Source organism: Phascolarctos cinereus, unplaced genomic scaffold, assembly GCF_003287225.1.
Source record: "Phascolarctos cinereus isolate Bilbo 61053 unplaced genomic scaffold, phaCin_HiC Scaffold_3;HRSCAF=262, whole genome shotgun sequence".
Taxonomy (NCBI): domain Eukaryota; kingdom Metazoa; phylum Chordata; class Mammalia; order Diprotodontia; family Phascolarctidae; genus Phascolarctos; species Phascolarctos cinereus.
The window spans coordinates 135,484,742-135,510,507 of record NW_027555736.1 but is presented as its reverse complement, the minus strand read 5'-3'; the positions used below and the strand labels follow the sequence as shown (position 1 = coordinate 135,510,507).

The window sequence follows — 25,766 nt, the reverse complement described above, 5'->3', positions numbered from 1 at the left end:
AAAATTAAGTTTGTAGTGCCAGATAAAATTGAACAAGTACAAAATAATACATCCCTCCTCTCCCAAAGCAGCTCAGAGACTGAAATATTTTTAATAAATTATAGAGAAGAGTCAAGGATCCTAAAAGGCCCTAGAACCAGAATTTGCAAGTACTGTATATCAAATATCTAGTGACTGAGGCTCAGTATGTTTTATTAGAAAACTTAAAACAAAAGCTTTTAATAATAATAACACCTAATATTTAAAGGGCTACATAAGGTTTGCAAACTACTTTACATAGGTTATCTCACTGTATGCTCATAAAAACCCTGTGAGGTCAGTGCTAAGAAAACCTCAATGAAAGTTTTCTTATATTAAAATACTTCTATATCTCTTAACAGGTACACTCATATTTTTTAAATAAACAAAGAAACACCTGAAAAGATATTTTAAGTGTAAGTATTTTAAAGGTTAGGAAAACTAAGGTCAAAATCAGATTGTTACATATAGTCTATAGTATTTGCAAAAAAGGGGCCTTTCAAGTTACTCCCGACCAAATTTTGAATATAGGCAATGAAAGCATAATCAGCCCTACTTTGCAATACACCATATATCCATAAAAAGACCAAAAACATGAGAAAACTTATTCCTCATTCTCTTTTCCCAAAGAAAACCTCTCCTAGTCTAAGATTAAGAAATGTGCCTACAACAAAAATTCAAGTATTATTTCCCTTCCTGCTGCTCACACTACCTACACTGCAGAAGCAATATTCTGTGTAAAAGACAGTATTTTTTCCCTCTTCTGAGAATGGGAAATGCCTTCTGATAGGAAAAGTAAACCAAGAATTCTGAGCGAAAATTCTGCAGGTTGTGTTTCAGTGACAAATTGACAAATTGTTCACTGACATGCTACTTCACTGTTGGGGGGGGGCTAAAAGGAGGGTGTTACAAAATTCTTCACAGAGTCGTTCGTCTGTTTCTTTAACCAAAAGTATTAACTACCGAATGAAACTTTTCATAACAGCAAGTCCAGAGCTAAGGCCAGCCAGCCTTCAAGTAGCCTTCTTTCCATGGTATGTATGAACATGTGTTTTCTTTCAATAAAGAAAAACTAAGTGGTAACCTCAGTGCTTTGAATCCACTGAAAAAGGAGAAGCTTTTAGTGCTGCACACAGAAACAAACTGAATTAATTTACTAAACTCATTTTAGATTTTCAAAATTTTTGTAAAAGTTAATTTTACGTAACAAAAGCTCGTCTAAACTAACAGCATATGGAAAGAGGTACGGGAAGCACTTGTTTGCAGGTGGTCTTTAAGGATTCTGTACTTCAACAGCACATATGCAGCACATATTATATCCTCTATATGCGCTCGTATTTTTAAGTTAGGTATTCAGCTACAGTTAAGTTTTTAAAATAAGAACTGTAGGCGGGAAGGGAGTCGCAGAAACTCTTCAAAAGACCAACGCAGTGCTCGCTTGCTGACAAATGAACTACTAACAAGGCCAGGCAAGTCGGCTCCGTCCCCAGCTGGGAGCCGGCTGAGTCCGGAGCCTTATCGCGGCCGGGCGAGGGAGCACATACCACAATCAATGACATCAGATCGAAACTAGCCGGTTTCACCGGGAGAGGACGATCCTTTCAGCGCGGCGGGGACAGCCCGGCTGCCCCCGCCCCCTCCTCCAGCCCCTGTGCGGGCCCTCTCCCGAGCTGCGGGGCGCCCCGCGCCTCCGAGAGCACCCCCGAGGCTCTCGAGCGGCCGCAGGGGAGCGTCCCCAGCCCGCGGGCCGGCTCGGGAGGGAGGAGGGAGGATGCACCTGCCTCGGCGTGGCCCACAGCGACCCCACCCGAACGAGCCTTCCCTCCTGTCACCTTCGCCAACTTCCCCGGCCGGTATTTCTTCTCCTCCGTCGCCTCTGCCTGGGCCGGACGATCGATCCACGGGTGGGTCGTCTCCAGGCTCCGTCCGGCTGGGCCCGCGCGGCCGGCCCCCCCCCGGGCCCGAGCCCCTCCCCCTGGCTCCGGGCTAAAAGTCGGGCCACTCCCGGGGCGGGGCCGCGGCTCGGCGTCCCACTCACCTGGCCCCAAGCCGGGGGAAGATAGCGGGGTCGGCACCCCCACGGGAGCCGGGCAGGGGGGCCATCCTGGCGCAAGCCCGCCAGAGTCAACAGGTGGGAGGTCCCCTCGGTGAAGATGTGCCAGCACCTCCACATCCCGGCCGCCGCCGGGTCCTCGTCCAGCCCGGAGAGGAGACGCTCCCAGACCCCGCTGGCCAGCGGGCGAAAAAAAAGGCAGCGAGCCGTGGGAGCGTCCCCCGCCCCTCGCTGGCCGAGCTCCGGCCCTGCCCCGACCCCGGCCTGGCTCGCTCCCGCTCCCGCTCCGCGCCGGCCCCAGAGCCTCTTACCTTGGCGGCCGCGGCTCTGGCGGACATTTTGTGCGTCTCTCCCGCGCCGAGCGAGGCTCCTCACGCTGAGGCAGAAGCTCCAGCTCCGTCCCCGCCGCTCGCTCCTCTCACGCCGCTGCCCAAATAAACATCTCCCGGGAGCGAGCGAGCGAGCGAGCGAGCGGGCCGGGGGCGGGGGCCGGCAGCGCAGGCCCGGCCCAGGGGGAGGGGATTCAACTTGGACAAAAGTCCCGGAGTCGTTCGGCGTCGGCCGCTCGGCCCGGGGCCTCCCGGGTGGGGGCAGCCGAAAGCCGAGGCGGGCTCCGCTGGCCGGCCGGGCTGGGGCGACCCCAGGCTCCTTCCTCTGACCCAGCTACCACCCGTCTCTCCCGGCAACCGGCGCCATGCCAGCCGGGGCCAGGCCGGCCTCGTCGCTCACGCCCCGTCCAGCCGAGACCGCGGCTCCGCGGAGGAGAGGATTCGGACCCAGGCCGCCAACCCCCGGAAGTTACCGCCTTCTCTGGCTCCGGAGGGGCCCTCTGAGCCCCGCTCAAACAGCCTCCCCGCTGGGAGGAGAAGGGGCTGGGGCGCCACAAGAAGCCGGAGCCGAGGAACCCCAGGCCGGCCAGCGGCGCTCACATCTGCCCTTGCTTACTGAGCATGCCCAGCCCTCGGGCCCGAGCCACGGAGGCGTTTCTGGGGGCGGGGAGAGCGAGGGAGGAGAGTCGTGGGGAGCCTGGGGTTCTAGGCACGCCTGGAACCCTCCAGGAATGCGGCTGCACGGAAGGAAGCAGAGTTGGGGCTCGTTCAAGGTACTCAGAACTTGGAACTACCGCCCCCCCGGAAGCTGGGCTGTTGTTCTTGTTTAAGCAAAAAATAAATAGTCCGAGAGGGCTCTGGAGGCAGGGTCCACAAGACCACCCCCCCCACACACACACACACCCCACCCCCATTCACTACCAAAAGAGGGAGCCAGCTTCGAGTCTTCACACTCTAGGTAGGGAATGGATCCCCATATTCTTTCCCTACTAACCAAAAGTGTTCATGGGTTTGCATGTTTAAAAGTGAAAAATTCCTTTTCCTTCCAGATAGCAGGGCCACGTGTATGAATGTTGTACTTTACAATACCCCCAACCAATTAGTCCATCAGACTTTAAAAAGCAGCTCATTCAACTTTAGAACAGATATAATTGTTAGGAAGTTTTTCCACACATCAAGCCTGAGACCTCTTTGCAACTCTATCCCTAGCAACTAGTTTTGCCATAAGGGGGGCAAACTAATAAGTCTTAGTCAATTCAACCTCTGCTTGTTTCCTCAACTGAAAAAATGAGAGGGTCGGACTAAATGGCCTCTGATGTCCCTTCCAGCTCTAAAACTGTTATCTCATAGTTCCAGGGCCAGTAAAGAGTAGAATTCCATTGAAGGATGTCACAGATTTTCCCAATAGGAGAGGAAGGTTTGTGACAGTATAATTTATACTGGTGACAGTAGAGAAAAATAATTTATTGAGGGGAAGGGGTGGGAAACAAGATGGATGGGAGTTTATAAGGGGCATAGTAAAATAAGTTTTATTTACAGTTATGTTGTAATGGCAAGGCTGTAGGAAAATAATACACAATTCATGAATAGTATCCAGTATTCATTCTGTTGTCAAGGCCTGTCAGTTTCATCTTTGCAAAACGTCTCCATTAATCTACCTCCTACCCTCAGACACTGCCACCACTCTGGTGCAGGCCCTCATCCTCTCACTCCCAGACTATTGCTATAACCTGCTTGTAAGTCAGCCAGCCTCAAGAGTCTCCCCACTCCAATCTATCCCCCATTGCTGCCACAGTGATTTTCCTAAAAGGTAGGTCTGACCATATCAGCCCCATACTGGAGTCAATAAATTCCAGTGGCTTTCCCTCTCTTATTTATTTATCCCGTATATAGCTTATTTGTGCATATTTCTTTACTTATCTTCCCCCATAAGACTATGAGCTCCTAGAGGGCAGGTCTTTTGCCCATTTTTTGAATCCTCAGCGTTTAGCACAGTGCCTGGCACAGTAGGCACTTAATAAATGTTTACTGACTGATTTATTGAGCGCCTACTGGGTATAAGGAACTATACTTTGAGGTGATCCATGAAGATGAGTTCCCTACCCTGAAAAAGTTTACAATGTGGGGAGTGGGGACATGGATAAGGCAAATATACAAATAATAATAGTACAAGACAGAATATGTCAAATGCTATGGGGTTTGGAATAAGAGAAGGTGACAATATCCAATTGGAGGAATTGGGGGATGCTTCATGGAAGAGGTAGCATATTATACTAGATCTTAGAGAGATGTGGGGGGAGTGAAGCATTCCAAGCAAAGAGAACAATAAGAACAAAGTAGCAGGAGAAGGTGGAGAAGAGAAGATTCAGGAAACAATTGTCTTTTAGCTGTTTTATTTAGGGAATAGTGGAAGGCAAGGCTGGAAAGATACTGGGGAGCCTTGAATGCCAGGTTGAGAAGTTTGAGCTGAAATTTTTTGAGCAAGGAATTAGCAGGACCTAAATTATGCTTTAGGGATATTAATCTCTCAACAATGAGTAGAAAGTAGTAAAGGGAGAAGAGAGTAGAGAAGACCAGTTAAGAGGCTACTTCTGCAATAGCCTGAGGAAAAAAATTCAATTCAGTTCAATAAACATTTATTCTGCTGTCACTAAGTACTAGCCGCTGTACCAGGAGCTGGAAATACAAAGAAAAGAATAACAAACACTCCCTGCCCTCAAGGAATTTACATTCTACTAGCAGTAGTGAGGGCTTGAACTAAGGGATGGGAGCAATGGCAATAGAAAAAGTAATGGTTTCAACAGACATCATGGAGATGTAATCCATATGACTTGGAAATTAATTGAAAGTAGGGGGTGAACTCTCTAAAATTCTGGACATCATTTAGGTCCTAATGACCCAAAGAAGAGTGGTTTTCATACCCAGAAGTGGGAAGAATCATGGCAGCTATGGTACCTTAGAGTTACAAAGCATCTGTAAGGAAATTTGGAGAGCAACTTCCATGGAAAATACGATAAAATGTTGTATGTTGCCATGGACCATGCTCCACATCCCTTCCAGCCATCCACCCTGGCCATCTTGTCATTTTCTTCTAGTGTTCCTCCCCACCTGGATCAGTATATCTAGACTAGACATCAGAAATATATATATATTTTCCCTGGCCCAGAGGAAATTAATCCACTTATCTTTGGAATTCCAACCCTGGGGCCTAGCCAGATTGACTAGTGAGTGAGCAGCACAAACTCAACTAACCTACCATATTTGCCCTCCCCAAACTTCTAGATCGAGCTGTACTTAATATCCCCTCCAGTCATTCACACGGATTTCTTTCTACCCATTCACCTCTGGCTCTAGATGCAGTAGTCAAGTCAAATACTATCACACTAACATTATTCCTAGAAAGGGCTGTGAATTGCCTGATCAACTCATCATCCCAGTAATTCTTAGACACTCCCTTCCCTGACCACCCCTCTAATAAAGGTTTTATCTTCCCCTAAACTCCCTAAGGGCCTCAAACTAGTATTTTATAGACCCCTAGCTAGGGTCTCTGTAGTGCTGGACCTGCAGTCAGGAAGACCACAGTACTAGCTCTGTGACCCCGAACAAATCATTTAACCTTCAGAGGCTTCAGTTTCTTCATCTGTAAGATGGGGAAAATAGATAGCATTAGCCTCCCAGAGCTGTGAGGATAAAATGAGATATTTGTAAAGCACTTTGCAAGCCTTAAAGTGCTGTATAAATGCTAGCATGTTCATGTCACTATCCCCCAAACCCTTAGCACAGAGCCTGCACATAAAAAGTGCTGAATTTTATTTTTTATTTTATTTGTTCATTCACCTACAGGCCCTATCCCAACACACAGTTAGAACTAGACTATGAAAAGTAACATTCATAGGTCCATATATTGTCAAAAGATTGAAAACCACTCCATGCAGATGCAGGTTTTAAAAATGCTTTTGTTGAATTGAATCAAAGTATTAGTTGCAAAGAAATGTACAATCCAAGCTCCAAATCCCTTGTTCCACACATACTTGAAACTAAATTTTCTGCCTCCAGTTCCTTAATACAATTCCCAATCAGGGCAACTAACAAAACTCAATAATTAAGGTAAAATAGCAAGTGAGATGAAGCCCTATTCTTCCCAATCTTCCCACATATTCCTCATCTTCCCACAGACCTTAGAGGCTTAATATGTTACTAAAAGTATCTACCCAAGTCCTCTGTTTATTTCTTAAGTGAACATTAGTACTAAGGAGATTATATGAGAGCTGGGAACAGGGATGCAAATTACCTTCACTCACCAAGATAACTGCTCAAAAAGAATGTGCATTTAGTGCAGAAGATTCAGCAAAGCATTTGGTAAACCTAATTACCAAAGATCCATACCCAGATTTCTTGCCTCCACTGTGTTCTTTCTACCACACCCCATTGTTCACCAGTGGCAAAGTGGTGAATGAAAGACTTCTATTTCCAACTCAACTCAAACAGTCCAGGGAAAGTTGTCGGAGAAACTACTTCTGCCTGATCTATTCATTTTTTCCTACTCTAGATCCCACTTCCTCTAATTTGTCATTACTATGTTTTCATCAATTCTTTGTGACCTTGCCACCAGAGTCAGTTGCCAGATCTACTTTAATTCTGTGCTACTTAAGTCAGTCCCTACCTTCTGAGGACTTTTTTTTTAATGTTTGTGTTATTGATCTTCCCCACTCCCAATAGAATTTAGCCAAACAATCTCAGAATGGGAAGGGGACTCAGAGATCACCTAGTTCCACCTGGCCCTGAGAAGAATCCTATGAACAACATCTCTAATGAATCATCATCCTACCTGGCATATAATAAGTGCTTAATAATTGTTTATTGATTGATTGCTAGAAAAACCTCCAATGACCAGTGGTCCCCATCTGTGGAAACCCTACCTATCCCTCAAGACTCAGACCCAAGGCCACTTTCCCCAAAAAATCCTCCTTTATACTCCCAGAGAAATCATGTTTCCCTTCTGGATCCTCATGTAAGCAATGTTTATAGCTTCTTTATGCATTCGTTATGTTCCAGTTTGTATTATGGTTATTGGCATATGTGTTGTATCCACGTATTAGACTGTAAGCTTCAGAGGGAACCTTGTCCTATTTTTTGTATTCACATTTTGTCACCCATCACTGCCCAGTGGGGCAAAAATCTAGTTATTATCTTCTTCTATTACTTGCTACAGCTTTTGTTCATACGCAGTTGAAATCCACAGTTCTAATGTTGTTGTTCAATCATTTCAGTCACATCCAACTCTTCATGACCCCATTTGGGGTTGCCTTCACAAAGATACTGGAGTGGTTTGCCATTTCCTTCTGTAGCTCATTTTACACATGAGGAAACTGAGACAGATGAGACAAACAGGCTTAAGTGACTTGCCCAGGGTCACGCAGCTAGTAAGTGTCTGAGGCTAGATTTGAATTCAGGAAGATGACAACACTTCTAATAGGGCTTTTAAAATATATGTTCCTTTGGAAGTTTATCTTCGTCACCACGGTTAGTTTAAGCTTAAAGGGCTCTCATCTTGGCCCCTAGCAAAAGTACCACAATGTAGTGGGGTGGGGGTGGGGGTGGGGGGGAGTTGAGGTTAAAGAATACTAAGATACAGTATATACACAAATAAGTAGGATACAAGGTAGAATGTGATCAAGACAAAGGAAAAATCCAGTTAGTACTATAAAAAAAGATAAAGCTTTCCATTACTTCCAATTTTCCCACTTAGATGTTTCAATATAATGTATCTTAAGTTTAAAGAGAAAAATGATATTAGAGTTGAAATCTGAATGTCTCAGTTTAAATACTTTACATGAAAATCAGGTTTTAAATTGTAGGATTAGTCTTAGAATAAAGTTGAACTCAGGAAACAAATGTGTAAGGGTAGACTCTAAGACTTGAAAAGGGCCTTGCTGTCCACATATACATAATAAAGGCAGGAAAAGTGGCTAGGAAAAGGGAAGATGACCTTGCCTCAGGCTTAGTTTTGTCCCAACACCTTTTCTTCCCCACCCCCCATCATTTGCATTTGAAAGAGTTTTGGAACTGAGAAAGTGGGGGATCTCCCAGCCCCAAAGATGTTGACCATTTGCTAGTAAAGTAACCTCTATTTGGATAATGGCTGAATGAAGTTGAATTCCTGGAAATCAAATCGGGAACCACATAGATTTTCTAGTCCTAAGTAATATGACAGTTTCTGACTGAAACTCAAGGAAAAATGATCAAGGGTTCAAGAACTAGAATTGAACCTGAGGGTTCTACTTAGCTAAAATAGACAGTACCATAAGTTCCAAAGAGTTTGGCACCTGGAGAAAGTATTCTTTGTGACCCTCTTCTTGTCAAGGTTGTGAAAGAAATAGGTATACCATTCAGAAATAAAAAGGTAAGGTTTGTTTTGTTTGACTCAACCTGATGGCTCAATGTGTTAAAGGCTTTTGCTATTTAAAAAGCTATAGAAAGCCTCAAGATTTTAAACTAGTAAGAGTATGACTATGACTGAGTCATATGACTATGACTTCCTATGAGGAAGAAGGAATCTAGCTAAAAGCAGAGGGAAGCTCTACAACCTTGATCTTTGTAAGCCCCACCTATCATTAAACAACCAGTGCAATGTTGATTAGGTTCTACATGAAACCAGCAAGCAGCAAAGCCTGTGAAGATTACATCCAGTGGTGATTATACATCCCTCAAGGACTATATACCATGGAAGACCATCAGGGAGCATTCCCAGCAGACATCAACATCCTTGCATTATTGTGAGAATAAGCTGCCCTGGGCACACTTGTTCCTTATGTATATGTCCCTTCATGTGGGATCAGGCATGTTGTCTCCTATGGGGGGATTGTTGAGCTACTTGAGAGCAGGAATTGATTATCTTTTTAACTTTCTTGGTATTCCTAACACAATGCCATAATAGGTGCTTAATAAATGTTTATTGACTGGCATGTTGATCATGTTTTCTCTCTTTAACAATATTAATAATAAATATAAATGTTTTCATATTTTTATTATATTGTTGTTGATGTGATTTTAAATACACATTGCCATTATGAGGGTTTATTTTATTCTGTGATATGTTCCTAAGCAATGAAACACACAAAACTCATTTGACAACTTAAGAGAACTTCTATGGTCAGAAACTATGAGTTTATTTAAGAGCACAGAACATGTGGAATTTTTAATTCTAATTCTTGTGCATATGGTCATTTACCCTCTAGAGAAAGTTAGGAGTAAATAATGGCAAAGAGTCTGAGAGTAAATGAAAATGAGGTTTGACCAAGTATATACTGGGATTGAAAAAAACTTAACTTATTTCTGATCATCTAATGCAAACTGAGTAGGAAATTGGTCAACCGCAAGACTTACAAAATACAACTTCCTGTGGGTTTTTTGCAGTCTGCGGTTTAAGAATGGAAAAATACTGTATGTGCAAAATCTTCGTAAATCTCAGAAAGAACTGTTTATTAGAACAGCCATGACTACTTGTATGTGTATATAAACATATATTTGTGCACATGTGTTTAATGAGCTTTTAAACAGTATTATTTATTTTATCCTTGATATGATTCTGCTACTGTTCAGATACAAATTTGGACATTTTAAAGCTAAATAAAAAAGGAAGTATAATATGGTCAAATATAAAACATACCTGAATCTGATACATAAGAAAATATATACTATTATATATTAGAACTAAAATCATTTTCTATCAAAATACCACCACCATAATAACAACAACAAAAACAGTGGGGATGCAGGGGATGGGAGGGGAAAGCCACCCTGTCTCCTTTGCTATATGCTTTAGAATTCTACAAGATGTCAATCTATTTTTACTCTTATAAAAAAAAAACTTAACAGTACAGGGATAATCTGTACACTTAAACAGTCTACTTTTCTTTACCGTAGGGAAAGTAGCAGAAGTCCTGCATAGGTGGATGGAAGGAGGATTTAACTTGTATTAAGTGGAAGCAGTTCTGCATGTGCTTACTTTCTTTAAATAACAGAATCGAGAAATAATCAGTCAGGTGGATTTAGTCAGGGAAGGCTGCATGGAGATATTTTGAGGCAGATTTCAAAGAAAGAAACAGGTATGGATTAAAGGGAGAGTTGAGTTAGGATAGGTAAGTCAGTTGGGTGAGGGTCCCTACTGATAAAAGATGATGAGACTGGAAAAGTATTTGGGAAGGAGGAAATGGAGCAGGAAGGCAATTAATGGATAGGAGGCTGATACAATAATACATAGGGACCCTGGAGCAGGGAAGTTGTAATAAAAATAGTGTTTGAAAAAGATTATTTTACCAATTACTTTTAGAATATATTGGAGTGAGGAGAAATTTTAGTTTAGGAGACTGTTGAAGTAAGTTAGCTAGGAGGTGATGGGCATAGACTAGATTGTGGAAATGTGAAAAGCTAGCAGTGGAACCATTCTGACCCTGGTATTCATTCTTCAATACTTCAGTGTTTAAAAAACTTCACAATTTCACTGTGTCGATGCTTCTTCCATTGACATATTGAAACCCCTTCACATACCATAGTAGCAAGTCTTTATGTATTACTGTGGACAAGACAAAAATCATCATTCTAATGGCCAGACAGTTATTGAGGACCCTCTGAATGTCCTGGGACAACAGATATATAGTGTGCCACTCACTGGTGTGATACTGAAAGCTGTTCCAGCTTGCTAGGACCTGACAAAGCTTAGGCTCTCCTAGAATAATTTTTAGGAACCTACCCTCACTTCTTACTACAATGAATCACAGGAGTAAGACTTTAGCAGAGGTTATTCTATTCCAGGCTCTCTTACCTCCAGACCCTTCTGCCCATTACATCATTACATTCATTTCTTCTTACTTCTTTACAACCACAGCCATGTCCCACCCATGAAGTTTTCTCACATCAATCTCCATTCCACTCGTCTTTTGTTCCCTTTCTGCTCCTTCTGCCACCCAATAATGTCTTTTTTTTTTAAGAGGGGAGGTGGAGGGAGGTGTCCAGGAAGTTTACTTGATTCTAGTTATTTCTTTGCCTATGCTCCCTCAGCTTACATATTCGGTGTATACCAGATCCATTTTAACCTTGTTCATAAATTGTTTTATAAAAGATGTTCTGTGTGTTTTTCATCTTCCCAAACAAATCAAGGCTTTTTGAAGATGATTCTTACTGTTAACAAGAAGTAATGTGAATAAAAGAAAAGTCAACCATGATTCTAATGCATATTCTGTAAAACAAAATTTTCTGTAAAAAAAAAAACTCAATAATTATGCCAGTTTTTTAGTGATGTTTCCTTAGAACAGAAATTGTTCACATTTATGTAGTCTTTTGTGGCTAATGGTGTTTTTCTCACATCTCTGGGAAGCAGATAATAAAAATACCATCTCCATTCAATGGATGAAGAAATTGAAGCTCAGAAAAGTTACAGACTGATTAAGTGGCAGAGCAAGTATTCAAACTCAGGTTTGACTCCCCACCAGCCAGTGTTCCTTCCTATTATGCCACAGAATACCTAAACAGTCTTGCGCATATATAACAGATAATTTTTTTATATTATCACTGACTTAAAGGCTAAATTATCTAAAAGTTAATTGAAATAAAATGAACAGATGCGAGCAAAAGATATATGCCTTGCCATTCCCAGCTTCCTTATTTCAAAAGGGGAATATTTCTATACCACAGAAGTTAGGGGGCCTAACCATGGGATATGCTAAGAGCCAAAATCCTAGCAGCCCCCTTAATTTAACCACAGAAATATGTGTGCTCTGGTTAACTTTAACTGCAGAATTAATCTGTTGCTTCAACTCAGTGTCCCAACCTTGCTAAGTCTGGTAGTTAGAATGTCATTAATGAAAGTGACCCTTAAAGATCACAGGATTTGGAGCTGAAGAGGGCTTAGATATCATCTGGTACAACACTAGTTTTAAAGATGAGATAAAAAGAGGTTCAGAAAAGTCTATATGGTCCCTTAATTCAATTTCTGCCATATATATCTATAGTTGTATTGCAGAAATCAAAGAAAAAATTTTAAATGAAGAGTATTCAGTGAAACTGCTTTTTTAATTTTAGAAGTAAAATAAAGATCTGACTATGTACATTTGGGCCAGATAAGAAGTGCTTGACCAATAATGTTTTATACTCCACAGACATTTCTGTGTAGATGATAGAGTAGGCAGGAAGAAGGTAGTAAGAAAGCCTTGAAGAGCATCTCTACCAAAGTCTTACTCCAACATAGGGGTTCTTAAACATTTTTGTGTTGTAAAGTACTTTGGCAAGCTAACGAAACTTATGGACCCCTTCTCAGAATGTTTTTTAAATTCATGATTGATGGAAACGTTCAATTTCAGTTAAAAGTTAATGAAAATAAGTAAAAATTTTTCCCCATACAACTTCACAGACCACCTGAAATCTATCCATGAGCTTGGGGGCCCATGAACCCTAAGTTAAGAACTCCTGTTCTAATGCCTCATTCTGGTGTGGGGTTGAGCATGGGCCCCTACCAAGCTGAAAAGCCTCTGAATACTAGACCAGTCTGGCTATCTTCGGTCTAAGGACAAACACACTGTCTCTACTGTGTGCAAGGCACTAGGACTACAAACAAGGAGAAGCACGATATCATAGGCCTAGAGCTAGAAGAAAACTCAGAAGTCTCACCTTATTTTGCAGATGGAGAAATTCAGTCTCAGAGAGGTTAAGTGACTTGCCCAAAATCATACCAGATAGTGTCAGAGATTGAATTCATGTCCTCTGACTCCAGAACCAATACTCTTCCCACTGTACCATACTACCTCTCTCTGTCTCTTTACTGGTGGTAAAGAGATACTCAGAGTTCAGTTTTGGGGGGATCCATTGTCTGTATCTAAGTTAATCACCCACCATTTACTGGTGGGTGTTAAATCACAGTACTACTACAGTACTCTCTATTTTGAAATGGATAAAGGAGCTACTTCTGAAATTTGCCTTATGGGACAAAAATTTCTAGCTACCACTTTTCTGCTGGATGCCCTGAGGGCAAAGGTTGGTGGATGAGTGCCACCTTTCTCCTTTTGCACATACCTCCACCAACCACACAGCTCTTAGAAACTGCTGTTTCCACCCCACTGACAAAAGGCATTACTTTCCTGAGAGAGTGGCCAATTTCTCACCTCCCCACCTTCCCAGCTGTGCCCATTGTAATCCAAGACTCAGGCCATCTCTTAGCCAAGGCAGGGACCCTGAAAAGCAGCATCAAGTAGTGTCTGGCATATGGAGGGAGGGATTCAATTTAACAAAAATGTCTTAAGCCCTTACTGTATGCAAAGCACAGTACTAAGTGCAGGAAGAAAGATGAAGTTTAGAGAACTTTGTCCTCATGGAGTTGGTAGGCTAGTTGAAGGAGATGGTACATATATAAATAACTATTACCACAAAAGAATATGAGAAATGTGCACAAAACAACTGCAAAGTACTAATAAGAAATCAGAGAGGGGAAAAGTCACTGCTGACAGGAGGATCGAGGAAGGCTTCATGAAGGAACATTTAAATTAGGCTTGGAAAGATACAAAGGAATTTAACAAGTGAAAGGCCCGGGACAGGTAGGTGGCAGTGCATAGAGCATCAGCTGTGGATGCAGGAGGACCTGAGTTCAAATCTGGCCTCAGACACATAACACTTACTAGCTGTGTGACCCTGGACAAGTCACTTAACCCCACTGCCTAACCAAAAAAAAAAAATGAAGGACAGAAGGTCGCTCCAGGCATGGAGAAAAGAGACATGAAGGGAAGGATGAAAAGGGGATGGAAGTGGGTGTGATAGGGATGATGAGTAGTTTTGCTTTGGCCACCTTATTGTGGTTCAGTAGTTTGGTCATGTCTGACTCTTTGTGACCCTATTATGGGGTTTTCTTGGCAAAGAGACTGGAGTAATTTGCCATTTCCTTCTGCAGGGGATTAAAGCAAACAGGTTAAGTGACTATCTGAGACTGGATTTGAACTCTGGTCTTCCTGATTCCAGGCCCAGCACCCTATCCACTGAACCATCCATCTGCCTCTTTTGGTCACCTATCAAAGCTAAAAACCACACTAAGACTTTTGGGAATTCCTGTATCGTCATGTTAAGGAAGCCAAGGCAACAGAGTCGTGCAACTGAGCTATTACATGTATCAGGTACATGTAATGGCCCTGAGGATAGCACAGTGCCTAGCACATAGTAAACACAATATACGCCTGTCCACTAATTAACTGAATCAGTTCTATCCCACACTTGGATTATGTGTGGCTTACACTACTGCTTGTTGATAAAAACCAACAGAAGTAGAACACCTGGACTCGTGTTTTAGATAGCATGTTAGGCATGGAGGACATTCTAAGGCTTAGGAGATGATGATGGTTGCACCAAGACAGTAGCAACTTCAAACTTGACAATACCTTCTGAGTTCTTTCCTATTTCTTATAAGTGTTATGTGTGCCAGAGGTTGAAATCCTGTGGCAGACAGAGGGACAGTCAGAGACCCTCAACAGTTAATAAGGCTGGAAAGGCAGGATGGTATCACAATCTGAATGGTTTCAAATACAAGGCTAAAGAGTATGAACTCCTCAAGGAGAATAGGGAACCACTGAATGGTTTTTGAGGTGGTCTGTATATAAGGAAGATTACACTTTAGCAACAGCTAAGGAAAGAATTGGAGACAACAGAATGTAGGGGAGGGTAGGAAGATATGGTAGCTTATAAAAATAGTCCAGAAAGAAACCAAGAGAGTGGCTGACAATTGGAGAGTGGCTGAATAAATTATGGTATATGAATGAAATAGAATACTATTGTGCTGTATGAAATGACAAAAGAATGGTTTCAGAGAAACGTGAGAAGACTTGTATGAATTGAAAACAAAGTAAGGTGACCAGAACCAGGAGAACATTTTATACAATAAAAACATTGTAAAGACAAATAACTTTGAAAAACTTAAGAATTTTGATCAACGTATTGACCAACCATAATCCAGAGGACTAATAATGAAGTGTGCTACCCATCTCCTACCAAAGAGGTAATGGACTCAAGATGCAAAATGAGACATATATTTTTGGACATGGCCAATGTAGGAATTTATTTTGTTTGACTTATTTTGTGGTAAGGGCTTTCTTTTTTTTTTCTTTCAACTGGAGAAAAGGGACAATAGAAAAAAGAGAAAATAAATGCTTATTAATATAAATAACATTAAATTTAAATTTTAAAAAGTCAATAGTCCAAGCAGATTAGATAATAGGGAGGCAGCTTGGCATCATAAATTTGGAGCCAAAAAAGACCCAGGTTTGAATCCTGCCTCTGACCATAACTTATAAGCTGTGTAATAATGAACAAGACATTTTACAACTATGAGAAATTGTTTCCCAATCTGTAAAATGGGGGTAATAATTACTTCATAGGGTTGTTATAAGGCTTAAATGAGATAATTTCTGTAAAGACATTAGTAATCAGACTTAGAAATGGAAAAGACCTTAAAGATGATCTCTCTAATCCTCTCGTTTTATAGATAAAGAAACTGACCTACAAAGAGATGATGTAACTTACAACACAGGAAGTAGCAGAGCCAGAATCTAAACCTAGTTTCAATAGAATGCAGAAGGTGAAAGCCAGATTATAATAAGGTTAAGAGAAAGTGGGTGATAAGGAAGAGGAAGTATCAGGTGTAGACAATTTTTTCGAGTATGTCAATGAATGAGAGCTAGATATGAGACAGTAGCTGAACTGGGTAGATGGGTTAGAAGAAAGCTTTTTTTCAGCTGTGGAAACACCTAAACATGTTTCTAGGCTGATGCAAAGAAGCCAGTGGAGGGAGAGATCAAAGATGTCTATTAAAGAGAAGATGATTGCTGGATGAAAGTCATGAAGGAGATATGAGGATTGGGACCATAGGAAGGTAAAAGACTTAGAACTATAGGAAGTATCATAGAGGCAGCTAGGTAACATAATGCTGGGCCTGGAGTCAAGAAGACCTGAGTTCAAATCCCGCCTCGGACACTTACTAGCTGTGGGACCCGGGCAACTCACTTAATCCTATTTGCCTTAGTTCCTCATCTGTAAAATGAGCTGCAGAAGGAAATGGCAAACCACTCCAGGATCTCTGCCAAGAAAACCCCAAATGGGGTCACAAAGAGTCAGATATGACTGAAACAATAGCAACTGAGATCATAGACTTTTAGGTCTTAAAAGTTATCGAGTCCATTTTACAGATGAGGAAGCTCAGGCCCAGAGAGGTAAGTGATTTGCTTAGTCACACAGGTACTAAGTCTCAGAGGTGAAAACAGAATCCAGGTTGTCTGAATTTAAACTGCACCTCCCCCTTCCTCATTATCAGGTTGCATCTTCCTCAGAGTCAAGAAGGAAGAAAGAGTGAACAATAATACTGGAGAAGTGGTAAAAGTATATGATGGGAGTAAAGTTCTAATTTATTTTTTTTAGTTCTAATTCACTAAACAAACATTTGTGAAATAAATGCCTTCTACCTGAGAGTTACTCTGTTTGATGCTGGCCATACAAATACAAAAAGAAAAGAGTCCCTGACCTCAAGCTTATAGTCTAGTAAGGTAGGGGGAAGAGGGCAGGGGAACACAGGGGAGGGGGAGAGAGGAAATACTAAGTGCCTATTATATAGGAGGTATGACCACACACACACACACACACACACACACACACACACACATATACATATAAGTAAATATGAGATATGTACCAATATATTCTAGGGTAGCCCAGTAGCACCTGCAGGATTTTGGATGGGCCATCTATAGGAACTTGAGCAGAGCCTTGAAGCAAAACAGTGTGCTGCGATGACTCAGGCGTCAGAGGACACGGGTTTCAATTGTGACTCTCATGCTGATTACCTATGTGATCCTGGGCAAGTCTTCCCTAGGACTCAGTTTCCTGATCTGTAAAATGAGGGGAGTGGGAAGGGTGGACCAAATGACTTTCTGAGGTCCTTCTGAGCTCTTTGATACTATGATCCCATGAATTCTCCGGGTGAGGTGCAGAGAGAATGCATCCCAGACAAAGGGAACAGCGCATGCGATACACAGAGACGAGTGGAATGTCAGGTAAGTGGAGCACAGGTAAGCCAGTTGGGATGGAACGTAGGAATGCAGAGCCCTCCAAGAAGAGTAATGTGAAAGTAAAATAAACTCGAAGGAGTCACTGTCGGGAGGCAGACGACATCAGTGTTAGCTAGATCATCCACTGCAGGGTGGCAGTTTGACAAGAGAGGATAAAGTTTGAAACAGTAGAGAATGGTATAGAGTTAAAATATAAGAGACTGTAGAGCAGTAGTGAAGACCCAGCACTGGCCAGGAGTTTAGATAATAATATAATAGCTAACATCGCTATAGCACTTAATATGTGCCTGGAACTTTATAATTATTACCTCAATTGACCCTCAAAACAACTCTGGGAGGTAGGTGTTATTATTATCCCCATTTTACAGATGAAGAAACTAAGTCAAACAGAGGTCAAGTGACTTGCCTGGAGTCACACAGCTAGTGTCTGAATCCAAATTTGACCTGAGGTCTTCTGATTCCAGGCAGGCTTTATTCACTTCACCTTTTACAGCTGCCCCCAGAGAAAGGAAAGGAAGGTGGTTCCAATCTGCCAACAAAGAGCTACTGAAGTTATTCTCACTGCCTTCAAATATACTTTAACTAACACATTCACCCACATTTTTGTGAACAAATCACTTTTGCTCTTTATATTATAGTTTCCCCACTTGTAAAATTCTGGGACTATTTTGCAGTGTTATAAACTAGTAAGTTCTTGTGCAAGGACATTATAAGGTATTAGGATTAATTAGAACAATTTTGAGCTGCATAGAGAATAGTACTGTACAGATTTCTTTTTAAAGTTAATAGTCAGTGAGGTGTATTGAAAGACTGTAAGGTATTTTTCATTAGAAAAATATTTAAAGAATGTTTACTATGAAAAGCTTAAGGACTACTAAGCCAATTCAGCTAAAGTGAATCATGCAACATTTCTGTCCCAGCTTTGTAATTAGGTGTGCAAACTGACTTCAGGGGAATTGATAAGAAGTAGAATGTCATTTTGGTGTAGTAAAAAACCTGAGTGTTCAAAATATCCTCAGCCCTAAAAAAAGGCAAATTAAAGTAGTAAGAGAAGAACCATTAATTTCCTAATATCCAATCTAAATCCTAAAATAACCCTTTTCTTTAGTTAACCAAGTTTGGACACATTTGGACAATGCATTAGGAAAAAAACTGTGGAAACAATCTGGAAAGATCCCCAGGGAATTAACTAGTTGATTCTACGCTGAAGGCTTTTTCCATTGGTGTTGTGATTTTTGTATCATTTAATTAAGTTGCTTTCAGGCCATAAGTGTTTTGGAAAAATGATATATACTTTTCATATATGCAATGGTCCCCAACTGTGCCGTCGCAAGCAAATGTGATTTTAACTATGTTTGCAGTCAATATTCCCTTAAATGAATATGTACTCTATGAAAGAAGATTAAAAAAAATTTTTTTTTACAAAAAGCTGAGCAAATTTTTAAAAGGTGAATCAAAATCCAGCTAAACTCCTTATGTATGTGTGTGTTTTGAAAGGGTGTGGTTTTTTCCTGTCCCTGAATTGTTTGAAAATATTTCCACAAAGCCTAATTTACTTCTCTTATGTCCTGACCACAGCAAGTAATTGGTGCCTTAAATAACATGAAAATAAAAAATTATCCTCATGCTTACTGTTATTTTAACTCAACTAAAATCATGAAAAGGTCAAAGGAATGCAATGAATACCTAAGAGATTTAAAATCTTTGTTCTCTAATTCCTTTTAAGGCAAATTCCACTGAGCACAAAAAGCTAGAATCCGGAAAGCTTGAACTCTGTGTACTGAATTACTTTCTTACTTCTTTCCCCAGATTATTTCTCTGCCTTCCTTTTCTCTCTCTTTCTCTTCTTCCTAAGAGCTCAACTTTGTTTCACTTAGACATCTTTCCCTGATGAGATTTTGCCATCCCTCAAAAGGGACATTCACATTTTTCCCATTAGAAAATCTAGTGGGAGCAAGAAACTTATTAAAACATAAACATGTTTATCCATACTATAGCTAGAGAGGTAAGAATGAAAAGGCTGGTTTGGCCTGGCACAAAATATAGCTCAGCCACTTTTAGGAAGGTCTAGAGGCTGGAAGAAAAGCCATATCTATAGTACTAAACCTACCTTTGCCGCCTGCTGCTTCTACTGCAGCAGAAGGCCTGCCCATTCAGGCAGGATCTGTTTTAGAGATCCCAGGGAATACAGAAATCCTGGGGTCCTGTGATCTCCCTGGATCCCCCTCTTCCTTTTCCCTTCACAGACAATGAAGGTGGAGAGAGCAGGTCACATGGACATTCCTCCCCAACTTTCTGTGAGTTTCCTCCCTTCCTTCTAACACCTTATAATTAACATGGAAATGCTTGTGCCCTCCCCGTTCTCCCAGTGGGGGAGGTGCACAAATTAGGCTGGGCTGAACTCCAGGAGTCTAGATTGGGACCCTGGGCTAAAATGGAAGTAGCTGAGGCTGGCACCCTCCCAAAGTCATTTTCCAGGAGCGCCTTCCTCAGGTATTCAAGGGGCTCTAGACCCCATATAATAAAAATAAAATAGTTAATAGTGGTAGAAGTACAGGATTTAGAGTTTGAAAGTGTCTTAGAAATCATCTAGTCCAACTTTCCTATTTTATAGTTGAGGAAAAGGGTATGGGTCCTGCCCTAGGAACAGCTAGGTGGCACACAGTAAAGCCCTGGGTCTGGAGTCAGGAAGAGCTGAGTTCAAATTTGACCTTAGATACTTACTAGCTATGTGACCCTGAGCAAGTCAGAGCCTCTCTCTGTCTGCTTCAGTTGCCTCACCTGTAAGATGGGGATAATAATTGCATGATGTACCTTTCAGATTTGTCATGAGGATCAAATGAGATAGTAATTGTAAAGCACTTAGCACAGTGTTAGACACAAAGTGCATATAAATGTCAGCTATTAGCTGTTATTAGCTGCCTAACATCCTAAGTTGCAGAACTAGAATTTGAACCCCGGCCTCTGGCTCTAAAACCCAGGCTCTTTTTGTAAGTGTGTTGGCCTTGTGAATGGTGAATATTTGAAACTAAGAATCATTAATCCAGACCCTTGTCATAGATTTCAAGTAGTCTCAATTTTGGAATTGTCCTTTTGGAAACAGGAAATAGGGGCTCCCTTACTCTGCTCTAGGAATAGCCTATATGGAAAATGTGTTGTAGCAGAACAAAAAACCACTATTACCACCTCTATCAAAATACTTGCAGAAGAAACTTGTCTCATACTTTGGCCCAGAATAAACTTTAGTTGTCAATAGTCAGTCAGGTATGTAGCATTTATTAAGCCCCTACTATATGCCAAGCACCATGCTAAGCACAGGAGTACAAAGAGATGCAAAAGACAATCCCTGCTCTCCAGGAGCTCACACTCTCATGGGAGAATACAGAACTCAAACCACTGTGTACAAACAAGTAGTATAGTGGATGAATTGGAGCTCATCTCAGAGGGCCGGCACAAGCAATAAAGAGGATTGGGAAAGGCTTCTTGCAGAATGTAGGATTTTAGATGGGACTTGAATAAAGCCAGAAGGCAGAAATGAGGAAGAACAGAATTCCAGGAATGGGGGACAGCCAATGAAAATTTCTGGAGTAGAGAGATGGAGTGTCTTGTACTAGGAACAGCAAGGAAGCTAGTGTTACTGAATCTCCGAGTACAAGGACAAGAATAAGGTATATTAGAAAACTGGAAAGCTACAGGGGTGTGGGGGGAGGCAGGTTATGAAAGGCTTTGAATGACAGAGGATTTGATATTTGATCTTAAAGGTAATAGGGAGTCACTATTGAATAGGAAGGTGACATGGTCACATTCATGTTTTAGGAAATCACTTTGAGGGGAGGATGGACTGGAGTGGCAGGCAAGCCCACCAGCAGGCATAAGATGGTGAAGGCCTAGGATAGTGGCAACATCAGGAAACAAGGAATGGTTTACCAGAGATGTTACAAAGGTAAAATTGAGTGGCCTTGGCACCAGATTCAGGTGAGGAATGGAGGATGACACCTAGATTGCATGCCTGCCCAGGTCATGGAATGATAGGAGTATACCCTTCACAGTCATAAGGAGGTTAGGAAGAAGAGATTTTGGGGAGAATGAATGCAGTTTTGGATATGTGTAGCTTAAGATATCTACAAGACATGCAGGTCAAGATGTCAAATAGACAACTGGAGATAAAAACTGGAGACCAGGAAAGAGGTTAGGGCTGAACAAACAGACCTGAGAGTCATCTGCATAGAGACCGTAGTTGATTCCATGGGAGCTGATGATATCACCAAGTTAAAAAGTATAGAAGTAAAGGAGAAGAGGGCCTAGGACAGAACCTTGAGAACCACCCAGGGTTAGTGAACATGACTTGAATGAAAATCTAGCAAAGGAACCTCAGAAAGAGTGGTCAGACAGGTCAGAGGAGAAATGAAAACCCAGAGAAAAGAAACTATAAGGATTTTAATAGGCAGACTTTATGTAGCACTTTAAGGTGTACAAAGTGCTTTTACATATATTACCTCATTTGATTTAAGGCAGGATTTGAACTCAGATCTTTTTGACTCCAGGTCTAGCACTCTATCCACTGCACCACCTGGCAATATCAAGGACAAGAGGATGATGGACAATGTCAAAGGCTGCAGAGAGGTCAAAAAGGAAGAAGATTGAGCAAAGGACATTAGATTTAGCAGTTAAGATATCCTTTAGTAACTTTGAAGAGAGCAATTTCAGTTGAATGACAAGGTCAGAAGGCAGACTGCTGAGTTAAGAAGTGAGCGAGAGGAAGGGAAGTAGTAGGACCTATTGTAAATGGCATTCTATATGGGACCAGACCTAGTGAGGACTGCTGTGGAACAAGTGAAGGTTTTTTGAGGATGGAGGAGACATGGGCATATTTGTATGCAGGAGGGAAGCAGCCAGTGGAAAGGGAGAGACTACACATATGTGACAGAGTGGGGATGGTAGAGAGCCAACAGTCAAGTCAAGAAGACCTGGGTTCACTTGAGTCTTTCACCGCAAAAAATACTGATTGTGAGACAAAAAGCTGTATACCAGCTCCCAGACACCTAGCTAAGACTCTAAGTTGTAGAGAAGGTATAGATTTGCATTTGTAGAGGGACTGTCCTCCCTGAAAGTTCTCTATACCAGGGAAATCAGGGTCCTGTTTTTTAAAAATATGTTAATACAAGAAATAGAGCTGGATGGTAGCGAATGAATCAAAACCCTTCTCCCATCTTCCATTCCTCACAACTTCTTAGTGTCATTCATTGCACATTTCCTTCCTTCCTGTCTCAAAGGAAAAATAAAACAAAACAGCATGTTTAGTTTCCACTTCTGACAATAGCTGTGTGACTCTGAGTAAATTACTTGGCCTCTCAGGACCTCAGAGCTGAAAGGTACCTCAGAAATCATTTAAACAAACCCTTCATTTAACAGATGAAGGAATCAAGTTTTCTAGTCTTTTACAATTCATTACAAGGTTTTCTCTTTCTGAAATGTAGATTTTGAAAAAAATTTTAAACTTCCCTTTTCTACATTAAAGTTCTATTCGGATGTCTCCTCATGATCTGTAGCTCCCATCAAGGTGTACTTTAAAAGCCACCTCCAAAAATAGAATTTCCTCATCCCCAACCCTCACATACACTTATTAGCACTTATTGCCAGCAAAATTACTTCATATATTGTATATTTACTTATGTGTGCACAAGCTGTTTCCCCCACAGCAGAGTAAGAGCTCTTTGAGGGCAGAGAATCTTTGGGTTTTGTCTTCCTATCACCAGCATCTAGCATAATGCTTAGCACATAGTAGTTGTTCAGTAATTACTTGTTGAATTGAATTGAATTGAATTGAATTGAAGTGGAAGAGGCCTAGATTCCTGAAGGTTATTCTAGCAGAGGAAAAGTTCTGGCAGGTCCTACTTGAAGCTGACCAGTCTTCAGGTACGGATGGGCCTGATAACTGTTATTTGAAAATCATCATGACTAAATAAATTCTAAGAGGCTCACCATCACTGGAACGCTAACTATTAGACGATGAATTTGGTCATGGCCACTCAAGAAACCATCTACTGAGGTGTGATGGATTGGAATCAGATCTTTTGGTATCACTTTTCTTTAAATTACAGAAATATCTAGATAATCATTTTCTTTTTTGCCCACAGATTTGCAATGTGATCCACAGTGGAAACAGCATTGGATTTGGATGCCCTGAATTCCTGCCTACTACCTGTTTGATCTGAAATCATTTGCCAAGGGTTTTGCAAAGGTTATACCAATAGCAAGTGGCAGAGCAAAGATCTGACTTCAAATCCAATAGACTTTATACATTTATCACATATATGCTACTAGGATACAGTGAAGTAGGGGACGTGGCATAGGGCCCAAAAGGTCAAAATAATTCATATGAAAATCATGATCCAGTTAAGTAAATCAAATGCAAATCGTGTATTCCACATCTTTCTTTGATTGTTTAAATTCAACATTTATAAAGTGCTCCTTGTGTAAAGCACTGTGTTGGGTGCTAAGCAAAATAACATGAATTATGTATTTTGTTTGTACCCTAGATATACACCTATATAAAAAACTAGGCCACATTCCAGTATAATTTCATAGTTAACTGTGCCTAACACTCTAACAACAACAGGAGTAAAAGCTCAAGAATGAAATGTAAGAGGTAGCAGGGTGCATCCATGGACTGATGTTAAACAGCTGTGGCTAATTCTGGAATGCAATTTAGAACTATGCACTCAAAGTCACTATATTATGCACACCCTTTGATGCAGCAATACCGCTACTAGACATATATACATACTAGAAAAGATTAAAGAAAAGAGGAAAAAGACCCATGTGTACAAAAATATTCATAGCAATCATTTTTATTGTAACAAAGAAATGGCAACAAAGGGGTAGTGACCATTAGTTGAGGAATGAGTGAACAAATTATGGCATATGAATATAATGGAATATATATATATATATATATATATGTATATGAAATGACAAAAGACCCCATTTCAGAGAAACTTGAGAAGACTCGTATGAACTGAGGCAGAGTGAAGTAAGCAGAACCAGGAAAACAATTTATTCAATAACAACAACACTAAAGACAAACAACTTTGAAAGACTTAAGAACTCTAATCAATGAAGTGACTAAGCATGATTCCAAGGGACTAACTACCCACCTCCTGACAAAGAGGTAGTAGTCTCAAGGTGAAGAATGAGATACATTTTTGGATGCAGTAAATGTGTATGTGTGTTACTTAACTCTGCTTACTTGTTACAAAGATTATGTTTTTCTTTTTTTTAGTTAGGGAGAAGGGACAAGGAAGAGGTAACAATCAGATTGCAAAAAAAAAAATAAGTCAGGAAAGGAGGGTCATTGAAGCAAGCATTTTTTTAAAGGCACAGAAGAGAACAGAAAAAAATTCTTAAGGAAACATAGACATGAAGAATAGCCTTGAAAGTAACTTGTTTAATTTACTATATATATATTTTTTAAGGCAATTGGGGTTAAGTGACTTGCCCAGGTCACACAACTAGTAAGTGTTACTGTATTTTTTAAAAGCAAGCTATACATAATAAATATTTGGGTTTTTACATATGATCCTTGTTTTTATTCTACTTTGTACATGTAAATGTTTTCTCTTTCTGGTGCTCATTAAATTCAGAATTTTAAAAAATAAGATTATTTTTTAAAAAAGCTGTGGCTACTGCAAACTCAAGAATCACCACAATTCTCAGTTCTGATGAAGATGAAGTCTGACTTGAGAGTCACTAAAAATACCCTTCTCCTTGTCCAGCCACAAATCTCTCTAGGCCTGCCAAAAGTAGCTAAAATATCCTTTATCAGTTGCATTTTGGTGTGTCAGTCCATGAAATCCTCCACTTAAAAATACAAATATTATCTAAAAGAGTTAACACATTAATATCTTAACATAAATTAGTTTATCAGATCAACAATTCCGTTCTCTAATAAAATGAGGGGGTAGGGGTATCAGATGGTCAGTGTGGGAATTTATATTGTTCAACTGCATATCTGTTACAAGGGTTTATTGTGTTTTTGTTTTGTTTTGGTTTTTTTCCTTTCAATTTGGGGGTTGGTGTGGAGGAGAGCAGGACTAGGGATAGCATACACAGAAAAAAAAAGAACAGAAAAAAGTATTTTTTTTCCTAAATGACAGAATTGAACAGGGAAGGTCAGAAAGAATCACTGACAAGTACAACTTTGAAATGCTGAATTTATTATATATTTAAAAGTTAAAGTAAGCTGTAAATAATAGAGATTCTCAGTTCCATATA

General features: G+C 40.8%; 1 protein-coding gene across 8 annotated transcripts in view; it reads right to left on the bottom strand.

The window, feature by feature from the left end:
* Positions 1-25,766, bottom strand: part of TJP1 (tight junction protein 1) — a 289,379-nt gene that overhangs the window by 117,730 nt on the left and 145,883 nt on the right. Inside the window, exon 1 of one of the 8 annotated variants that reach the window (XM_020963562.2) lies at positions 2,383-2,504. The exons of 6 other annotated variants lie outside the window; for them this stretch is intronic. In XM_020963562.2, coding sequence (XP_020819221.1) covers positions 2,383-2,409 — 27 coding nt within the window. In that variant the 5' untranslated portion in view covers positions 2,410-2,504. Of the gene's footprint in view, positions 1-1,850; positions 1,933-2,382; positions 2,505-25,766 lie in introns of those variants that run through there. One more of the 8 variants, XM_020963576.2, reaches the window with a different exon arrangement.